Genomic DNA, 19,749 nt, shown 5'->3' with positions numbered 1-19,749 from the left:
ATATTCAGTTCCTCATACTTTGGGGGATGGGGAGTGGGTGAGGTCATAAAACTGTCCAGAAAAGTATAAACATATATTTTGTGAAATACATCCCTATGATTTCTCAATATTTATTTGAATTTAAGAGAAGATTGCTCTCAGGGGCAGACACTGCTGGAACTCCACTTCTCAATGTCTAATGATCATAGGGGAGCTTATTTTGTGGTTGAGAGAGATAAAATGCATGGAAAGGAAGAGTACATGCATGGTTGATTAAATGGTTGATTGCAAGGTGTATGAAAGAAGAAACCTCATTTATTTATTAATTGTCTTGATTTATTAACCGGCACACCCTCATATAACAGAATATTGGCAGTTGCGAAATGAGAATGCTTCCCTACTCTTTGTAGAAGCTTCAGAACCAAGACTTCTGGTATCACTACATTTCCTTTCTCGTCGTTTCTAGCCAAGCGGACATGCTTCCAAACAATTTTTTTTTTAACAATGCTTCTTGGAATCCATCTGCACATAAAGATGATGCTAGAAGTTGGTGCTATGTATCATGCAATCTCATCATCATCAATGAACATCAGCGTTTCAAAGGTGCTTTTTCAAAAAAGCAACTGGATTATGTTTTTTCGTTGAGGGAGACATTTCGCTTCTCATCCAAGAAGCTTCTTCAGTCCTGACTGGATGGTGGGGGAGGGGATGGGAGAATGGAAGGATTATATTCCCTTGTAATCTAGATTCCATGCATGTGCAGATGAAGCTTCTCTCGCTCACCTGCCACTTAGGTGGCCCAGTTCCCATTTGCGTAGCCTGGAGGTTGGGGACCCCTGATCAGCAAGAAAAAGAGGCAGGAATGAAAAGAGGTGGGCACATAACTGTCCACAGATCTAGTAGAATGATTCCAGACTTTCTCAGGAATTGGATGTTTTGTATATTGTAGGGAAGATGAAGATAAATCTTTCAGGAGAGCTTGGTGGAACCTGTCTGGGGACCTCACAACATTAGGATTGAATTTTTAGTTTAAAAATCATATGCCAATGTAGCAAATCTCCAAGCAAGGACATCAGGTAAAGTAGGACAGAAATACGGTTACAAAGATAAAATCAAGAAATAATTTCTGGAAAAATTATTTGGTCTCAGGACTCCTTTCTTTCTGTTCTCTAAAATAGCAACAATCCTAGTGACACAAAATGCCCTGAGTGATGTCACAACTAACAAAAGGAGACTTGTCAAACTAAATAATTAATGGCGCCAAAGATGGCTTTGTTGTTAATCACAACAAACCAAAAGGAAAGTATCAGTAAGATTTTATATATTTATTAAACTTAGGCACCATCCATCTCATTAAATTATATATGAAACGGAACAGTATAGTGGGGTGCAGGTGAAACAGTTCTTAAATATTTCACCAAGACTATAAGAAATGAGACCTGTGCTCAACTGGACAGTGATGCAGAATATGTAAAGAACACAAAATCGAGAAGATACAACTGAATCTGAGTCTCCCCTTCTTTTTTAAACATTTCTATACAGATATTCCTCATTTAGTGACTGCCTCATTTAACAATCATTCACAGCTATGATGATGATGAAAAAGCAACCAATCCTCGCATTTATGACATTTCCAGGTCTGTGAAGCAAAGGAAAACTGAAAGAAGATCATAAGCAGAACTGTGATTTCACAAACGACCATTTTGCTTAAGAATTGAGTTGCTGGTCCCATTATGGTTGCTAAACAAGGATTACTTATAGCAGGTATCTCAATAGAAAGGAATATGTTTTCACACATAAATGAGCATATGGGCGCATATAAAACCATCATGTCCAAGTCGGGTAAAGGAGTTTATTCTATATAATAAAAACAAATTGAATACATAGTACAAGGTCAACAGTTCTTTATTGAATACCAAAATTATACAAATACTGTGTCCTTACATCAAGTTCACATTTTGAATGTGTTCCCTCCTCCCTTAAAATCTGGATCCCATTACTACCCCAAGCAGAAAGCCAGCCCCATTTAATGAAAAAAACAAAGAAGTAAAAAAAGCTGAGGCCATCCAGATCCTAGTGGGGTAGAAGTGTTGCAGTGAGGTACATATTTATTTCATTTGGATAAGAAATTAAGGTGTGGATTTCCATGGGTCAGTAGAGAGCCAAAGGTATCAGGTTTCCAAGCCAGGGGCTCAAATGTGAATGCTGCTAACTAGATGCTTCACCTTGCATTCCCAATATTTTGAATTACAGTTGGGCTAGGAGGAAAAGGCTGCAGTTGCTAAGCCACCATTCTCCCACTGTAGCATCATCCAACCATTATTGTTGCCTAACAGGCCCTGCCTCACTGTAGTTTGGTGTTGCTATAAGCATACTTCAAGTCATTAGTGGGGACACAACCTCAGTTTCTCCTCAGATGCTTACAAGCATGCATCTAGTGCAGGCAGCTAGCTGCAAGAAAGGTTGAGATTCCTGCATCTCAATAGCTGCACTGAAGAGGGAGAGTCAGCAACAATCCTTTTCTAGCGAATTTCTCTTTTACATGCTATTAGGACCTGTTTTGCATCTGACCACCTTATAGTCAGCTTGTGAATTCAAAGTTAGTCAGCCAAGAAGAGCAAAAGGCTCAGGCATTTACCCGTTAAATAGGAGCAGCATGACAGTCAGTGGCATTGGTTTTGAAGAAGCACAGGTCAATTATGTTGTATGAAGTTGCTCCTTCTCAGAATCTGATAAACTATGAGCAGCAATAGGACAATCAGATTCAGCAAAGGACGTTGTCCTCCTTTATGCAAAACTTCAATTTGAGTGTTTCTGCATCCTATGCTGTGCAAATCACCTTCCACTTCAGAATTCTTCGACCCTCCTTTCCCCTGTGACATTGTGCTGGTTCTAAGGATGAAATTTGTTCCACAATTGGGAAGGATTAATTGAATACCACTCCATGTAACGAATCTGTTTAGAATTTCAAAGTTCAATGTATATTACCAGATATGTGGCAGAAGATAAAGATAGCAAACATGGGGCTTACTTTGTAATACACCATACAAATTACATAAACAGAGTACTCTGATCATGATCATAAGATTTGCATATTTTAGAAAGTACGATCTAAACAAAGTCTTATTATGACAATTTCCAATTCTAACAAGACAAGATGAATGATGCAACAGATTATTTTGGAAGGAAAAGGCTAGAGGTATTCCCTCTGGAATGACCCATAAAATAAAATAATATTGCTGAAATTCTTTGGATAATTATTATAATGTACCAGCAGGATTTCCAATGATTAGATCTCTTTTACAGGCTGTAAATGGTTTGAAGTTAACTTATGTACACTTTACAGATGGGGATGTGGAGGGAAAGCACTTTAAGAGGCTTACTACCTTGGAACAGTGCTGAGCATATGCATCTTTTGTAAAAAATACAAGCCACTTCCAATTTAATCTAAGTTTTCCATTTGTCAACTCTTAAAAGGCAGAGTACTCTGTGTACTGTCTAAGTATGTTGCAGCGCAAATAATGAATATTGTTCTGGACAATATGTACCACACTGCAGTATTTCTAAGGGTACTTCCTTTTCAAATTAGGTAGATTAATCCACAGATTTATTTATTTAGTGTATGGCAATCGGCAAAGAAAAACTATGAGGTGTGATTTATGTTGTTTGGAGGAAAATGCATAAATATTATCTAAAGGAACTAATATTCAATTAAGTCCTCCATAATCTCACCTTCTCAATGAAAAAAAAACTGAATCCCTAACAATTCTTTAAGTATAGATAAACAAGCAACAAATAGAAGCTAAAAAAATATTGAAGAATAAATGTACATAACGCAGAATTTATTACATAAACTAGAGATAGGGTGGTAAAAGAACCCTTCCATCCTCTTTCATTTTCAAAATCACACTGAGGTATTTGTGGTATGACAGAATCAAGATTAAGGGTCTTGTGCAGATGATAGATCAAATTTGTTTCCTGATTCGGACACTATGACCCTAGCCAAAGGTTCAGATTACAAGAGAATTTCTATAAAAAGAGGACAATTCCTTAGAGCTCTGACAGAGAAGCAAGCTCTCTTAGATCTAACCATCATTAGATGGTTTTATCAGAGATGTCATATAAGTGCATTTAAAAAGATAACCTTTAAGTGTGAGCAAGCAATTAGCACAATCGGGCATTGCTACAAGAAGTATTACCAATGCTTGATGAAATGTACACCTAAAATAAAGAATAATTTCTGACATTTCTGTATAAGGAAAAGCTAAATAGAGGGGGAACAAATGGCAGAAAGATGCCAAATAACTAGAAATTTTAAAAAAAAGATGAACAATAGAACAGAGGTTGTCTTTGTCAGGCTAGACTTACAGTTTTCCTACCAAAAAATTTAGTTCCCACCCATTCACTGTCAAGGGACATGTAAAATTGCAGTGAAAGGTCCATAATTCAGGGGATGTTTAATCTTCAGAATTATAGGACTAAGGATTCACATGAAAGTATCAACTTTCAACTTAAAAGCTTTTTTAACCCTTTCCCAAGTTTTGACTATGACACCTTTTAACAATGACACAAGAAGGTGAATTACATATAAGCGTCTCAAAATACAAAAATAAAGTGGCATGTTCTGCTGGAATAGCAGTATTTAGTTTTCTTAAACTATCTTTACATGTAAGTGCTATTGTGGTGGGAAGGAGAGGGAGAGGGAATATTTTTAAAAATTCTGAAAAGTGCAATTTAAAAGATTAATGTCAGTGACCATGAAGATGACAGGAAAGATATGTATACAGATTTATTCTGACTTGTTAAATTCCTTAATAGTTTCGTTGCACATAATAAAACTACACCTGTTTGGGCAGGTGAAAGGCGATCCATGATTAGCCAAACTGATCTACCATTGTCCTCTAACTTCCACTTCAGTATCTCTGAATTGAAAAAGGCAGTAATTACATAGGGGAAATACTGGAAGACAAAGATTTAAGACGTCATTGTAAGGATGCTGGGAAAAAATAAATCTGGTGTTGTCAGTTCCAAAGGGAAAAAATATCTAGGAATGCCTTGGTGGCTTGTATCACACTGGTCACTGAATTAATTTATTTTCTCAATTAATTCATTTTTCCATATATACTGAGCCCTAAACTAATTAGGTGGGTTTACTCAACATACTAAAATCACAAAAAGTTAGCCATGTGTAGCATTTTATGCAAATTCAGCTGTTAGATTTGTAATTGGCCTGGTTAAGTGTGTTGTGCAAATATAGTCTATGTTAGTACAGGTGGTCCTCAACTTACAACAGTCTGCTTAGTGACCGTTTGAAGTTACAGCAGTACTGAAAAAAGTGATTTATGACCATTTTTCACACTTATGACCGTTGCAGCATCCCCATGCTCACGTGATTAACATTCGGACGCTCGACAACTAACATTTATGAAGGTTGCAGTGTCCCGGGGTCATGGGATCACCTTTTGAAACTTTCTGACAAGCAAAGTCAATGGGGAAACCAGATTCACTTAACAACTGTGTTACTAATTTGACAACTGCAGTGATTCACTTAACAACCATGGCAAGAAAGGTCGTAAAATAGGACAAAAGTCACTTAAACACATTTCTCACTTAGCAACATAACTTTTGGGCTCAGTTGTGGTCATAAGTTGAGGACTATCTGTATTTTTTTCCTAGTGTGTTTGCAACAACTGTCAGTCAAGGCTCTTATCGTTTTGCATATCAGCACCACTTGAAATTAACTCAGCCATAAGAGCAGATTCCGTTACTTCAGAACTTTCAAATAGGAAGTGATGGAATCCTAAACTCAGATGCAGCACTTAGAAATTTAATCCCTGGGGCCCAGGGACATGCACCAAAGGGAAATCACCAGGTGGTGTTGTAGTGTATGTAGAATTTACTTTTCTGGATAGCCTCAGAAAAAAAAACTAGCATCATTCAGAGACAGGAGACAGCAAACAACATTCTCCCACAATTTGAGGGAATTGCATTCCCCTCCCACTAGCAGGGAGCCCTTGAATCTCCTGCTGTACCTACGTGATCCATTCTGCTCTGCCTCCTTAGATGGGAGAAGATTTCCAGAATTCCAGGGTCCCTAGTTCTCCTTCCTCCCTCCGATTCCCAGACCTCATCTATGTCAGAAAAACCTGGAATCATGGCATGGATTAAATAGGCATTAGGATGGCTATGTTATTTATACTCTTTGGTCTGGTAGCCAGGTCGAAATTAAATAAGAGCTAATAAATTAGATTGTCCATTGCTTTGATCACACCCATCCAGGCATGGCATTTCTTCTGCTGTCAGTTGGTATCATTGCTGCGGTCTTAAGTTATATCAGGCAGGAGACTGAGTGATATCAGACACCATGCCTCTATAGCAACCAGCCCCCCTCCCCCCCATGTTGGATAGCAAAGGATAAGGAGTCATAATTTTTGAGACATCAAGGCACCATTTGGTACAATGACAAATGATAAAAAAACCAGCCTGAAATTCCTTCCATAACAGTGGAGGGGAAGGAGGAAGAGGAGAATGGAAAAAAAGCCAAACTAAGCCTTGTTGAGAGGCAGCACGTTAATCCTGGGCAAAGATAAACCCAAACCAAACCCCACGTGCTTTTCCCGAGACATGCAATTGTTGGTGATGGCACAATATCGCCAGGGAGAAAAAAACGAAGGCCAGGAAAATAATGCTGCTACCATAGGAGCCAGCAAATGAAGGGAGCTTACTCAGAGGCTCTGTTTTGGAGGCCTACATCTTAGATCGGCTGTTAACGAAGCCCCGGAGCTGTTCCAAATTACTTTGCGTTGCCACAGCACCAAAGGGATGCCTTCCAACACTTCTCCAAAGTGATGGACAGGTAATTATGGTGTCTCCAGGATGAGTGAAGATAAACAGCAAAAGGCACCACTGTTTCTCTGGCACTGAATGGTCTCCCTGGTTAGAACCATCTGGTCTCTTGGGGTCAGGAGTGGGCTTTGCTAGTGACTCACTCCAGAGCTCTTTCCTGTGGTTACCCAGTCGACGATGATAAAAGTGAGGCTCATCACCATGAAAATAAAACCAAGGACAGCAAAACACGCAGCCTGTGGAAGGAGAAAGAAATTCATGAATCACAATTCCTCAAACCGGTAATCATCTTTTCTTTTTTCAAAGAATTTTCAGGAGGGAACAAGAGGACCCCACAGCCCCCGGCAACCCAAACAAAATTTCTAAGAAAACATTCCTTATCCCCTCTATTCAGCAATTTCCCAATCACCTAGGTTTCAACAGCCTTAGCTTCCAAAGTGCCTCTCCACAAACATGCTAATTCATGGGTGCAAAACTACCACCTCATCTAGTTGCACTGATTAAAGATTGAGAAAATCAAAGGAGCATGGACAAAAACCCACATTCTTGAATAAGCTCCAACCTGCTGGCCTCTTGCACTAAACCACAGGTGTCAAACTTGCCGCGTCACATGACATGACGTGTCGCGCCTTTTTTTGCATTGCTGGAGCTGGGGTGGGCGTGGCCTCCACATGATGCAACCGGCCTACGGGCCGGCAGTTTGACACCCCTGCACTAAGACTTCATGGAATTGTCCAATTGTCTAGTATAACTCCCATGTTGTGCAACCCCCCTCCCAATCTGCTTGCCAATAGCCAATACCTGGATTTTGGGTCTTGATCGTAGTGGTTCTTTTTCATTGGGGATAATTCGGATGTAGAAAATGCTAGGAAGGATGAAGATGAGACTGGGGGCTGATGTGGCTCCTGGGAAAAATACACAGATGTTGTGAACGGCCATCCAGCATTCACAATGCGACAGCTCCCCTCCTAGCCCTAATACTGGATTGGCTCAGATACGTCCAATACATGTCTTTCCATAGTTATGGGCTTTGGCACTATGCAAAAGCAAATTTTCCCCTTTCCCTCTTTCTCTAGGAGAACTTGGGTTTGTTGTTTTGGGAGACTGCAGGCAGTTCCCTGGGGCAAGGAATTCAGCCAAGAAACAATGATCCCTAATGGAGAGGAGAAAGAAGAAATCATTCTTCTTGGAATTTTCAGAAAATAAAAATAAAATAAATTGAAATGGAATTGAATTGTAAATCGAATAAATTGAATAAGAAATGGAAAAATCTGATACACAGATCTATTTCTTGGCTAGAAATAAAATACTTGCCTAGTTAGAACTACACAATGCTCAATCATTGTTTTATGTGTGCACAGATTAATGGCATAGTTTTTTTCTATCAGTTTGAACCAAACATTCAGGGATTCTGCCCTACTGATCTCTTAAAAGCGAGATACGTCTTGTGGGTAGCAGATCAGTGCCATCTTGTGGTCTGAATGAATTCTTATTTTACTTCTATATATTCTGTTAGATCAGTGGTTCTCAACCTTTTTAATGCCGCGACCCCAACCGGTCGTAAGTCAAGGACTAAACTGGTCGTAAGTCGAGGACTAAACCAGTCGTAAGTCAAGGACTACCCAACCGGTTGTAAGTCGAAGACTTTCCCTGCCCGGGAGCGCCGCGCATGCGTGGTTCCACCCCCTGCGCCGGCCGAGGTGTAGCTGCAGATATCAGAACATCTTCTTGGATGAACAGCTGTCCTAAACATTGAGCTAAAAACAGCTTGTGTAGTGAACCCATGTAGTGTGATGGTTTAAATGTTAGACTATAACCAAGGAGGCCTCAGTTCAAGTCCACCCTCAGTCATTTTAGGCCAATTACAAGCTCTGTCAACCCAACCTATCTCACAGGTTTGTTGTTATGGAGAAAACTAAGAGAGAATACTGGGTACTATGTACAATGAGCTGAGCTCCTAAATGAATGGCAGGATAGAAATGTAATAAATAAATACATAGAAAGTTATCTTTTTTAAGGAAGAGGTAACATCAGAGAGGCAAAGGGCATGTTTTGCATGCAGATGTATCAGATTCATTGTATTCCAGATAATACTGACAAACTCTGGTTTGTATGAAGTCCTGGAGAAATGCTGTTCAAATTATGGTTTATAAAATAGCCATAATGGACAACTGCAACACTGTACCTCTAATACTACATATAATAATGCTATACCATAAATCAGTATTCAATCTCTTTTTTCAGCACTGTACCATACATCAAGAAGAAGGGGACTTAATGAGGAAGCATAAGGCTGCTGTCCACAGTGGATGATAGTATTGTACATGTCTATGGAGATTCTCAATCATCCAGGTCATGGTTGTCCCAATGGTGCTTTTTCAGGAGGCAACTGGACTTTCTTGTTTTTCTCTGAAGATCTTTCTTGGATGAGAAGTGAAACATCTCCAAAGAAAAACAAAAAAGTCCAGTTGCCTCCTGAAAAAGCACCTTTGGAATATAGTATTGTACAGATTTTCAATTCTTTTTTTTCCAGACTGAGCAAAGAATTTGTAGAATTGTTTTTAAGTGTTAAGTATATTTTACACATATACTACAATTTTTGCTGCCTAAAAATAACATACAACTGAAAAACATCAGTGGAGCTTAAAAGGCTCTGGAGCCATTGTTTAAAAACCACTATAACTAGATTCAGGCATTTCACTAAGCCACTGTGTAGGGTTAGTTTGGGTTTGGCATGATGCATGAATCCAGACATTATAAATAATACTGGCTTTAAAAAAACCAATGGATGGATTTGGTAAGCTGCCTGTAAAGTAGGATAGTATCTTTTCACACCTGTTGTAGTGTTTTCATACCTACCTATAATCAGCATGCATTTGGGTCCATCTGATCCTAATACTTTTTTTGGTGAAACGTTATAGCTCAGAACCATAAAATGAAATGAGACAGATTTCTCCAGCCCATAGTTATTTTTAAAAGCTGAATCTCCTCTGGAGGCAAAGGCTGTCAACTCCATAACCCTGTTTTCTATATTGGGAGGACAAGCTGGGAGGAGCCAAGATGCCTTCCAAGGCAGTGGCACTAAGTCTTCAGATTCATTTACCTATTTGGTCACTTTTTGTTTTGGACTGTGTCAAGATACTCTGAACTATGTTTTAAAATACCGTAATTACATCTGAGCAGCTTTGGTCAACATATACATATAGTCATCGACTTACAACCATTTTTTCAGCAGTTGTTCAAAGTCACAACTCTACTGAAAATGCAGCATCCTAGGGTCACATGAATTGTCATTTATTATCTTCCCAGCTTCCAACAAGCAAAGTCAATGGGGTCAACCAGATTCACTTAGCGACCGTGTGATTCACTTAACAACTGTAGTAATTTGCTTAACAACCATTGCAAAAAGGTCATAGAATCTGGCACAAATCACTCAACAACTATCATCCTTTGTGGTCGTAAGTCGAGAACTACCTGTATACAATTTACCCACAATTAACTTTCACTTCCAAATGGAAGTTCTCTACTCCCAGGAGGAGATTGTCTAATGGATATGAAAATATCATTTATTTATATATTAAATTTATATGCTGACCCATTGTGCTATCCAGGGCAATTATACAACTCCAGTGGGCAGAAATGCTGGCTTATTTGCTAAGCAGATGCACATGGGAACAAAATTGCCAAAATCAGGCATCTCATGTAGCTGTAGTGCTGAACATGTATTAATCTGCAGATGGCAATGCTTGTTTCCCTGTTTCTGAATTCTGCACATCTACTCCAAGTGGTAAGTCCATTCTTCAGAAATTTTCTTACTGTGCATGACTATAAAGAAAAGAAGTCTCTAGGGAATGGGCTGAGAAGAAAAGAGGAAGAGGCATGGGAGTAATCCTGAACTCATTTCCTGCGACCTGTTTTTCTACTCAACATCACCTTACCAGCTTCTTTCTACCCTCCGTTTTCCAGATCTGTACTTATCTTAGCAAACATGCTTTCAAAATCCTGGAATGGGGCAAAATTTCTGAGATGGGGGAAGCAAAATTTGAAACTGAGATATTGTAGCAAGAAAGAGTATAATATGAACCGACTGTATTGTTTATAACTCTTGACACAAACTTTTCTGTTTCACCTCATTATTGTCTTCGCTGTCATTTAATGCTAGGCAAAAACTTCTATATTCAATGCAAGCAAGCTTTCCAATATATTCTTTTAAACAAACCATAGTTCAAATTAATGCAATGTGTGAACTCAACTATTACATGTATCATGCTAGTGAAGAATGAAGAGGCTACATGTTCCTAGAAGTGGGTTGCTGAGATTTCTGTTCTTTCAGCCCATGAAAAAACCCCAACACAGCATTGACACTAAATTCTCTGCTACAGTTCAATCTCACATAGGTAGAAAAATGACCCACGCTTACCAATGACTCCAAAGATATCCTTGATGTTTGGCACAAAAATGACAAGGAGGTTGACAATGAAAAGCAGGCAGAAAGCAATGATGACATGACGGATCCAACTGAAATCCTTCTTGGGGAACAGCAAATGCTGAATGGCTCTGCGGATCTAGGAGTACAGGGTGACTTTAGCAAAGATATTTAAGTAGAGAGATACCTGCTTTACCTCAAGGCACATAAGCAACTGTCTAGATGGAGAATGAAGCATACTATTCAGTTCACACAACATCCTTTACCCATTAATTGAATCATAATTTACTCAATTACAGGTAGTCCTCATTTTGTGACCATCATTGGGATGGGCAAATCAGTCATTACACGAAGTGGTCACTAAATGAAACTGCAACTATGCTTATGATTTTACTTTAGCTTTCCTTTGTTTTACAGACCTGAGAAGGTCATAAAAGTGAGGTTTTATCACAAAGTTACTTTTTCATTCTGTTGTAACTGCAAACTGTTATTGTATGAGGCGGTCACTAAGCAAGAACTATCACTATCAATTTTCTAGGCTGGACCACAAATCACCACTAGTTGGTGGTGTGGTTTGTTATCTGAAAACATTCTTGGTCAACCCCTTTCCTAAACTTATGGCACTTCAGAGGAAGCAGTTAATTTGAACTGGTAAAGTTTCATTACTTCGTCTCCGTTCACATTTCTTATTGCAAGTAACAAGTTAGCCTATTTTTCAGAGCTATTGTTACGAAAATAAACTACATGAAGTTGCTTGCATCATTCTAATAAACTAAAATAGTTGTTTGCTTTTTATCATCAGCCTTTTGGCTATTTACAAAGAGTAAGAGGAAAGGTCCTTGATTACAATGAGCTTACAACGCAGAAATAGGATGGGAAATGAAAGCAGGAGAAAACATGGTAAGAATATTTATAAGTCTTGTGTCCCACAAATTTAGGCCCGGTAAAATTTAATGTAAAGGTACAGACCAAATCTTTTCTATGAACCTATTCCCATTACTAATGACTTAAACTTGCCAACTCCAAATCTGACATTGGTAAGGATGAAGAGCAGAAAAGAGAGAGAGAGAGATCACACAGAGCTCCCTGGCCTAGGATTAAGAAGTAGTGGCGGTAAAACTAATATAAGCCACAATGGGAGAGAAAGATCTTACCGGGAACAGAACCACTGGCACAGTGAGTGTCACAGCTAGGAGTACAGCCAATCGCACACTAAGGATAAGCTTGTCTAGAGGGTCAACTCTGATGTAGGTGTGCAACATCTCTGCTTCAACATTCCCTGGGGAAAAAAAACCAGAAGGGAGGCATTTAGATATCAGAAAGAAGGAGGCTACAGAATAGGAGTGGAAAACTTGTGGCCTCAGAGCAACCGGTGTTCCCTATCCTCTTCATGAGATGTTTTCCTTGTTACCTTCTGGGAGGAGGAGGCTTCGTGGTATCTGTAGCAGAACATCCAGATTCAGCCAGAGTTTCATTCCATACAGCATTAACCTTGTGAACTCTCAAGCTTCCTCCTTCCGTTATATATTCAAGATGGGCAGCATTTAATATTTATTTGTTATGTATATGTAGGGCTGTGTGTCTATGCATATGTTGTATATAGTATGTTTAGATGTGTGTCATGTATGTGTTTCACTTTGAGAGCGGGCAACTAAATTTCATGTTTGATGTGTGCCGTTGTGCCCACAGTAAAAAAAAAATAACAGTAAAGGTTATCTTATCTTAATTTCTTTTGGAGGGGTGTCTACGAAATCCCCTTTGGGTCAGGCTACTGAAAGTTGATAGCACATTCCCCCATTCTTTTGAGATGAGAAATAGAATAAAATTGTCATGCAAACCCTGAAGCATGTAATGACAGCTGAACAAATAAGCAAAGAAACTCTCCAAACCGAATCTTGCTGATATACGAGATGAAACCCCAATCCCTTTGTGGCCCTCTGCCCCAGCCTCAATATTACTTCTGACCCTTGACCACTAAAAGACCACTCCTCTTCTGCTGTAAGAATTTTTGAAAAAAAAAAAGAACAAAATTCCCAGGTCTTTAATTCTCCTGTAATTTTTATATATAACTCTGGTATTTAGAGGAATATTTTTGAACACTAGCACTTCCAGACGAGGCTCTGGAATCATGGGATCTTTATAAGAGTTGCAGACAAACACAACTTCCGCTGTAGCTCTTGTATATTCTGCCTTTCTCTGATCTTCTATTTCTTACCAAGATCATATAGTTGCTACCCTCTGCAAATCAATGCAAGCTTGGCCCATTTCAGGGGTTCCACTGTATTAAAAAGACATATTGATAAAATGTATAAATGGTTTAGAATTTCAATTGCCTTAATATATGGTAGTTGCATATGGGCTTCCCCCTACTTGTTCTTCATTTATGCTTAAAAATGTATTTAAAATCCAAATTTTAAACATTTGAATTTGCTATATTAAGTCCCCAGAGGCAAAGTGTTTTAAATGTAAATTTTCTTGATACAAGCTTTAAAAACGCAACTACTGCTCTTGTTACACAAGGTTCAGAAGTGTGTATTTTTAGTTGGAGAATGACAGACACCAGACACTTTATTAAACGCTCATGAACATCCCACCGCAAAGTCTGCGAGATACTGTATAGATGTGAGTGATCTGCAGTATCTTTCTTGTCCTCCTTTAAAAGGACCATATATTTTTCATTGGTAAAATGAGGAAAGGTTCAACTAGAAACATCCTCAAGAAAAAAATTCAGCCTGTGTGCTGCCTTTAGTCCAAAGATGGAACTGCATGGGGAAAAAAACAGAACAAGAAATGTCTTGCAAACAGGCTGGAAGCAGGTCACGTTGCCATTGGATCTGACAGTTATGATATATACACATTCCTACAGGGTATTTTTATCCTATTGCCTGCATGTTAAAAAAAAAACCTGTGACATATGTACTCCTTTTATTTCAGCTTTTGCACAGAAAAAGAAGATGCCAATAGAGGAAGCATAACATATGAAAACATTTTGCGTATCCAATATAAAAAGAAGCATTTACAGAGGTGTTACTTATGAAAACAGACTTCTGAAATGTTCCTCTCCTTTCCAAATATGTTCCTATTGGGGAAGGGAAGTGTAGTCCATTAGACCATGCGTCTCCAACCTTGACAACTTTAAGATTTGTGGACTTCAACTCCAAGAAGCTGGCTGGGGAACTTTGGGAGTTGAAGTCCACAAGTCTTAAAGTTGGCATTAGACGTAGCTGTTTTGAAATACCCGATTCAACCAATGCAAATGAGAGTTCATTTCTTCTCTCAAGTGGGATGAGAAAGAGCTCTGTGAAGCCAGCTAAGAAATATCTCCCATCCCTGGTGAGAGGAGAAGATCTATTTACGACATTTTTGCTTCTTAAAGGTGAAGCGTATAGGTAGCAAATCATTTTTCCTTCCTTCGATTTCCATGGAAAATTTAGGAAATTCTCTCTGTTTTATTATATGTTTTAATCGGAGGAGATATTAGCTATATATTATTGCTTTATGCTTATGCTTTGCCTCTATTATTTCCAGTCTGTCCTCTGCATGTATAAAAGGAAGGGCTACAAAGACAACATGTAACAAAGGAACAAAGTAAGCATCATACCTCTTGTAGCCATGGAGGTGAGGCAGAGAGGGAAATTCTTCCTTTCCTGTGTATGAAAGAGAATTAAGTGGCACCCCCAATAGTACTTCCTGAGAGGAACTGTCCCTTACCATAAAAGGTGAGGTAACCAAAGATAGCTGTCAGCAGATACATGGAAAACATGGCCAGGATGGAGATATTGGCTACTGTCTGCATTCGACGCTTTGAAGCCCTAAGCAAGACACAAATTTCAGACCTCATTAAAACTTAATTAGGTCTCCAATTCCTTCACAGAGTGAATGAGTGAGTTGGTAATCCAGATCAGGAGTTTGGCCTTCTTATCCTTGCTGCTGAAACCTATTGAGTCTCATGAGGGCCTCCTTCCAAACAAAGGCCTCGTGGGAACCTAAAGGGCCATGCTACATGTTTTTACTCCATTCCACAACCCCAGAACCTGCATTCAACCTGGCACTATATCCATATTCAGAAATCCGGATTACTGTTTCAAAATCAAGAGGTAGTTCGACAGAGGCTTTATTTTCTGTAGGAAACAATGCGTCTTCAGCGTCTTGTAAGCAAGTCCTTCACCTTCTCCTCTGTGATGTTTGGTTGTTCAAACTGCCTGCTATAATTGCTTCACATCAGTGTTTCAGTGAACATGATACACAATCCACAGTCCCATCAACAATCCCTCTGCTTGATCTCAGAATTCAGCCAGGGAGGAAAGGAAGGTCCAAATGACAGTGTTCAATCGCTACTGCCCATCTAAGCTTTGCCATGCTTTCTCCTCCCCGCCCCCCATGTATAAAAAAAATCCAAAAAGCAGGGAAAATGAACTAATTGTCTTTGGACTGATAGCACTAAGGTTATGTACATTTACCCTGAAAGAGCAGGGGAATAGCCTCCATTGTATTACCCTTTCTATCACCAGTGCATACTGTGCTTGCCTGTTTCTGATCTGCATTACACAATCTTGAGCTTGGTCCATCTGGCTACAACTCTTCATTTTTCAGGTCCTGCTGCATCTCTCAGCAACAAACTACACGTGAGGCATGAAGCTGCTGCTTACCTGACAAAGACCACTGTACTTTTAATTATTTTTTTTTAATGTAAGAGACTTTTTGGTAGATGTTATACAAAAACTTTACATCCTGACAAATGTCCTTTTGTGTGGTCAACTGCTAGTCTCTGAACACAATCAGTCAGGGATCGGAACTATCTTTCTCAGAGAATCATGACACTTCCTCCTCCAAGACACGATCACCCATCAAATGATTGAAACAGATAGGTGGGGCATGCTATGATGATGTCAAGCTCTGGGTGCAAAAGTCCTAGCGTCCCCCCCCCAATAACTTCCCAAGCTTCAGAAGGTGGTTTTTGCTCTCCTATGTTTCTTCCATTTTATCTTTCTATTTCGCCCCTCCCTCCCTATGTAATTGAAAAAGTCCCAAAGAAAAGTATTTCATTTGAGCCTTTTCCAATGTATTACCCTCACATCTGCTGTACCAATCATTCCCATAATCCCTAACAGAACTGATTAGGGATAACGGGCATGGTAGCTCACAAATCTGGAAGGTATAACACTGGAGAACTAGGAATTATGTGCCCCTCTGTGTATAGTGCCACTAACTGTGTCTGTTTCTTCCTCATCCAGCATTGCCATTCCCATTTTCACTGAGGACATCACTAAGTGAATCAATTTTTTAGCATTTTTTTCTCTCCATAAAGTTCAAATTATTTTGCACATTGTCCTTCTGTTGGTTTCCATTCCATACATTCTTTCAGAAAATTCAGAACCTTTCCACTGATGCTGTCAAGTTTTCTTACCTACGCAGCTCGGTGTAAATAGGAAGCACTTCTGGATGGCAAACAAAGGCAAATGCCAAGATGGGGATTGCATACGCTGTCTAGAAAACAAAGGGGGGGGGAGTCAATTTTTGCTCTACCCAGAAGGTCTGAAGCTCAGAATTTCTAGATTGCTCTCTTTCTCATACATGTATTGAAGTGGTTGCGAGTAGATTACAGAGAACAGCAGTAAGATTATTTTACTAAAAATCTTATTAGTAAAATTAGAAAACAAGGTTAGTTTTTTGTAAATGTATATTGTAATTTTCATTGTATTATAAATACATTACAGTATATATTTTTACTGGAAAAAAATAGGAACTAGCATTCTATCCTATCAATTGCTTTTGCTACCTCTATCACCTTCACAGTTGCTTACTGATTTATTACATAGGTACACAACCTGAGATCTCAAAGCTACAGGCACCCCTGAAAAATCTGGGTATAGCCCAAAAAGCTTCTTGAAAAGTTACTAATGAATTTTTGTGTGCATGAAAGAAGATGAGTAATCATTTCAAAGGATGTACACTCCACATTATTTAAATAGTTTGATACCATCCTTGCAATTATGAAGCTTATTTCTGAATTTTATAGTTGATATAAATAGATCTACATAACCTTTAAACTGAGAAAGAGCTATCCCATCTTTATTCCAGGATGCTGCTAAATGATATTTACATTAATGTTCGGTTAAAAGATCAGTTAATTTTTCCAGGGTATTACAGGATTTTGAGGAAATTCATCTAGTAGTCCAAGTATTTATTCAGCACTATATACCAAATACATCTTTACAATTTAAATGTTAAGTTTTATAATGTATAAATTCTGCATCCGTACTTAAGTTATTTTCAACATTCAGGTTATTAAATTGGTGCCTTTTTTTCACAAGGATGTATACTCATTTTGTTTTATATATACACTCAGATTGTATCCCATCTTCATCCCCAAATAATCTGCTTGCAGAATATTGTCCCCCTTCTCAAAGAAAATCTGTAATTCTAGGTATGATTACTAGGAATAATCTGGGAATCCTATTGCTCCCCCATCCCAGTGACTTTAGTACTAGATGTACTTCACTAAAAGAAAGGGGGGGGGAAGCAATGTTCTATAGAGGTTAAGATGCCGGACTAAGTCCATAGAGCAGTGTTTCTCAACCTTGACAATTTTAAGGCATGTGGACTTCAACTCCCAGAATTCCACAGCCAGCATTGCTGGCTGTGGAATTCTGGGAGTTGAAGTCCACATGCCTTAAAATTGTCAAGGTTGAGAAACACTGCCATAGAGATTGAGCTTCCAGCACACCTTCTGGCACAAAACGTACTGTGTGATTAGAATATGGTAGGAGTCATATAGTCCATAGCCAAACTGTATCTCCCTGCTCTACCATTACTCTTAATGTGTTCAATGTCACTAGATTCCGATACCATCATACTAACCTGAGAATTGAGAGGAAAGACTTCAGCACTACAGGTATCATGGCTGGACTCCGTGGTGCTATTGATTCCCACAGTATTATTGAGGGGACAGGGGATCTGGAATTTCTTGTAAATTACCTTTGTGGTAGGAATGGAAAATGGATGGTGAGCATCAGGAAAGCGTGAATGGGACATAAAGCAGCAAAAAAAGCAGCAACCGTACAGCTCTTAAAGGATGGTGACACATATTTCCTATTTAAATCCGGCACCTTTTCTTCCTGGGAGAAGCCAGAGTTTCTGGGAATTAGGTAACTCACCGAGATGAGAAAGAAACACATGCAGGTGAGTGAAAGTCCACTGGTATAACCAAGGTAACCTGTAAAAAGAAGGAAGGGAGCAAAAGAAGTGCATCAGTCTTATATACAGGATCTTGATAAAAAGCTTCTCAAAGATTTTACAGCAAAGAAAGCTAAATATGGAAAAGGAAGCCATCACTAATTAGATATATCTGCTCTTAAAATAATACAACTCTGACAGCTTCCTTAGTTCTAAACTGATGCAATGGCCTTCTCAAATTCAACATCTATGCTATGATGGAAAATTTGGGAGAAAAGAGTGCAGTGGGTTCAGCCTCGAAGGACATTTAACAATTGCAAGCAACCAATTCCAATGTAGAAAGCAAAAATAACAAAGCAACCAGAAAAAACACACTTTTTTAGTATATGTTTACCAAATTGTCATATTGGTGTTCAAATTGGGCTTCATTCAATTTACATTTATTTATTACATAAAATGCATAATTGTTGATTTAGTATGGAATGGTTGATTTGATTTTGAATGTTAAGTTCACTACGGAGGATGATCAACTACATTCAAACTGGACCAATTCAATGCCATAGTATTGGATTACTACATTTAGTGAGAGATTGAATTAGAGGCTCTCCCCAGAGCTTTTTCAACCCTTATATTCTATGATTGTATTAATTTAAATTAATCTGATGATAAAAAATGCAAGCATGCACAGGTGAAAATCTTCCGTCATCCCAGATTAATTGAAAGAATTTAGATGTATCAGATTTGAGCTTGCAGTTTAAATTCAATCAAAACTCCAATTTGGAAAGTCAACACAATTGAATTTGGCAATGCTAATATTCTTCTGTGCCCCAAATAATTCTCTGCAACAATAGGTTACAAGATCAGTGTCAGTATAAGATCCTCATAGGAAGTAATGCTGATTCCCTCCAGATGGGGGTAGCACTGATATATATGCCTCCACTCACAGACTGAAATGACACAATCTTGCCTTGAACTCTAAGGGAGAAGACCAGCAGTGACGCAAAAAAGTACACACAGAGGTTCAGGCAATATTTATCCAAGCACGCACAAGCAGAACACAGGACAAACACTTTCTGTCACTTACCTAAATGTTTCATCAGAGCCAAGGGCAGGATGACACTAACGCTGACGACAACTATTAAAATTTGCCCATTCATGTACCATTCGCTGAAAATAAAGCACCACAGTTGGATGAATCCATGAACACTAAATTTATTTCACTCTCTTTTGCTGTCTCACCCCCAGAGAGAGTGAACAGTAGCAAAGAGAGAGAGAGAGAGAGAGAGAGAGAGAGAGAGAGAGAGAGAGAGAGAGAGAGAGAG

General features: G+C 38.9%; 1 protein-coding gene across 1 annotated transcript in view; it reads right to left on the bottom strand.

Annotated features, from left to right (window-relative positions):
- Positions 1-6,503: 6,503 nt before the first annotated feature.
- Positions 6,504-19,749, bottom strand: part of SLC38A5 (solute carrier family 38 member 5) — a 38,090-nt gene continuing 24,844 nt past the window's right edge. The window contains exons 8-16 of the mRNA XM_015829559.1: positions 19,512-19,594; positions 18,409-18,467; positions 18,113-18,229; positions 16,659-16,738; positions 14,963-15,063; positions 12,406-12,530; positions 11,246-11,390; positions 7,627-7,730; positions 6,504-7,061 (exon numbers count right to left, since the gene is read on the bottom strand). Of these exons, the coding sequence (XP_015685045.1) occupies positions 6,957-7,061; positions 7,627-7,730; positions 11,246-11,390; positions 12,406-12,530; positions 14,963-15,063; positions 16,659-16,738; positions 18,113-18,229; positions 18,409-18,467; positions 19,512-19,594 (919 nt within the window). The 3' untranslated portion in view covers positions 6,504-6,956. The remainder of the gene's footprint in view (positions 7,062-7,626; positions 7,731-11,245; positions 11,391-12,405; positions 12,531-14,962; positions 15,064-16,658; positions 16,739-18,112; positions 18,230-18,408; positions 18,468-19,511; positions 19,595-19,749) is intronic.

Source organism: Protobothrops mucrosquamatus, unplaced genomic scaffold, assembly GCF_001527695.2.
Source record: "Protobothrops mucrosquamatus isolate PMUCROS unplaced genomic scaffold, P.Mucros_1.0 scaffold_234, whole genome shotgun sequence".
NCBI classification, from domain to species: Eukaryota; Metazoa; Chordata; class Lepidosauria; order Squamata; family Viperidae; genus Protobothrops; species Protobothrops mucrosquamatus.
This window is presented reverse-complemented; position numbering and strand designations above follow the sequence as displayed.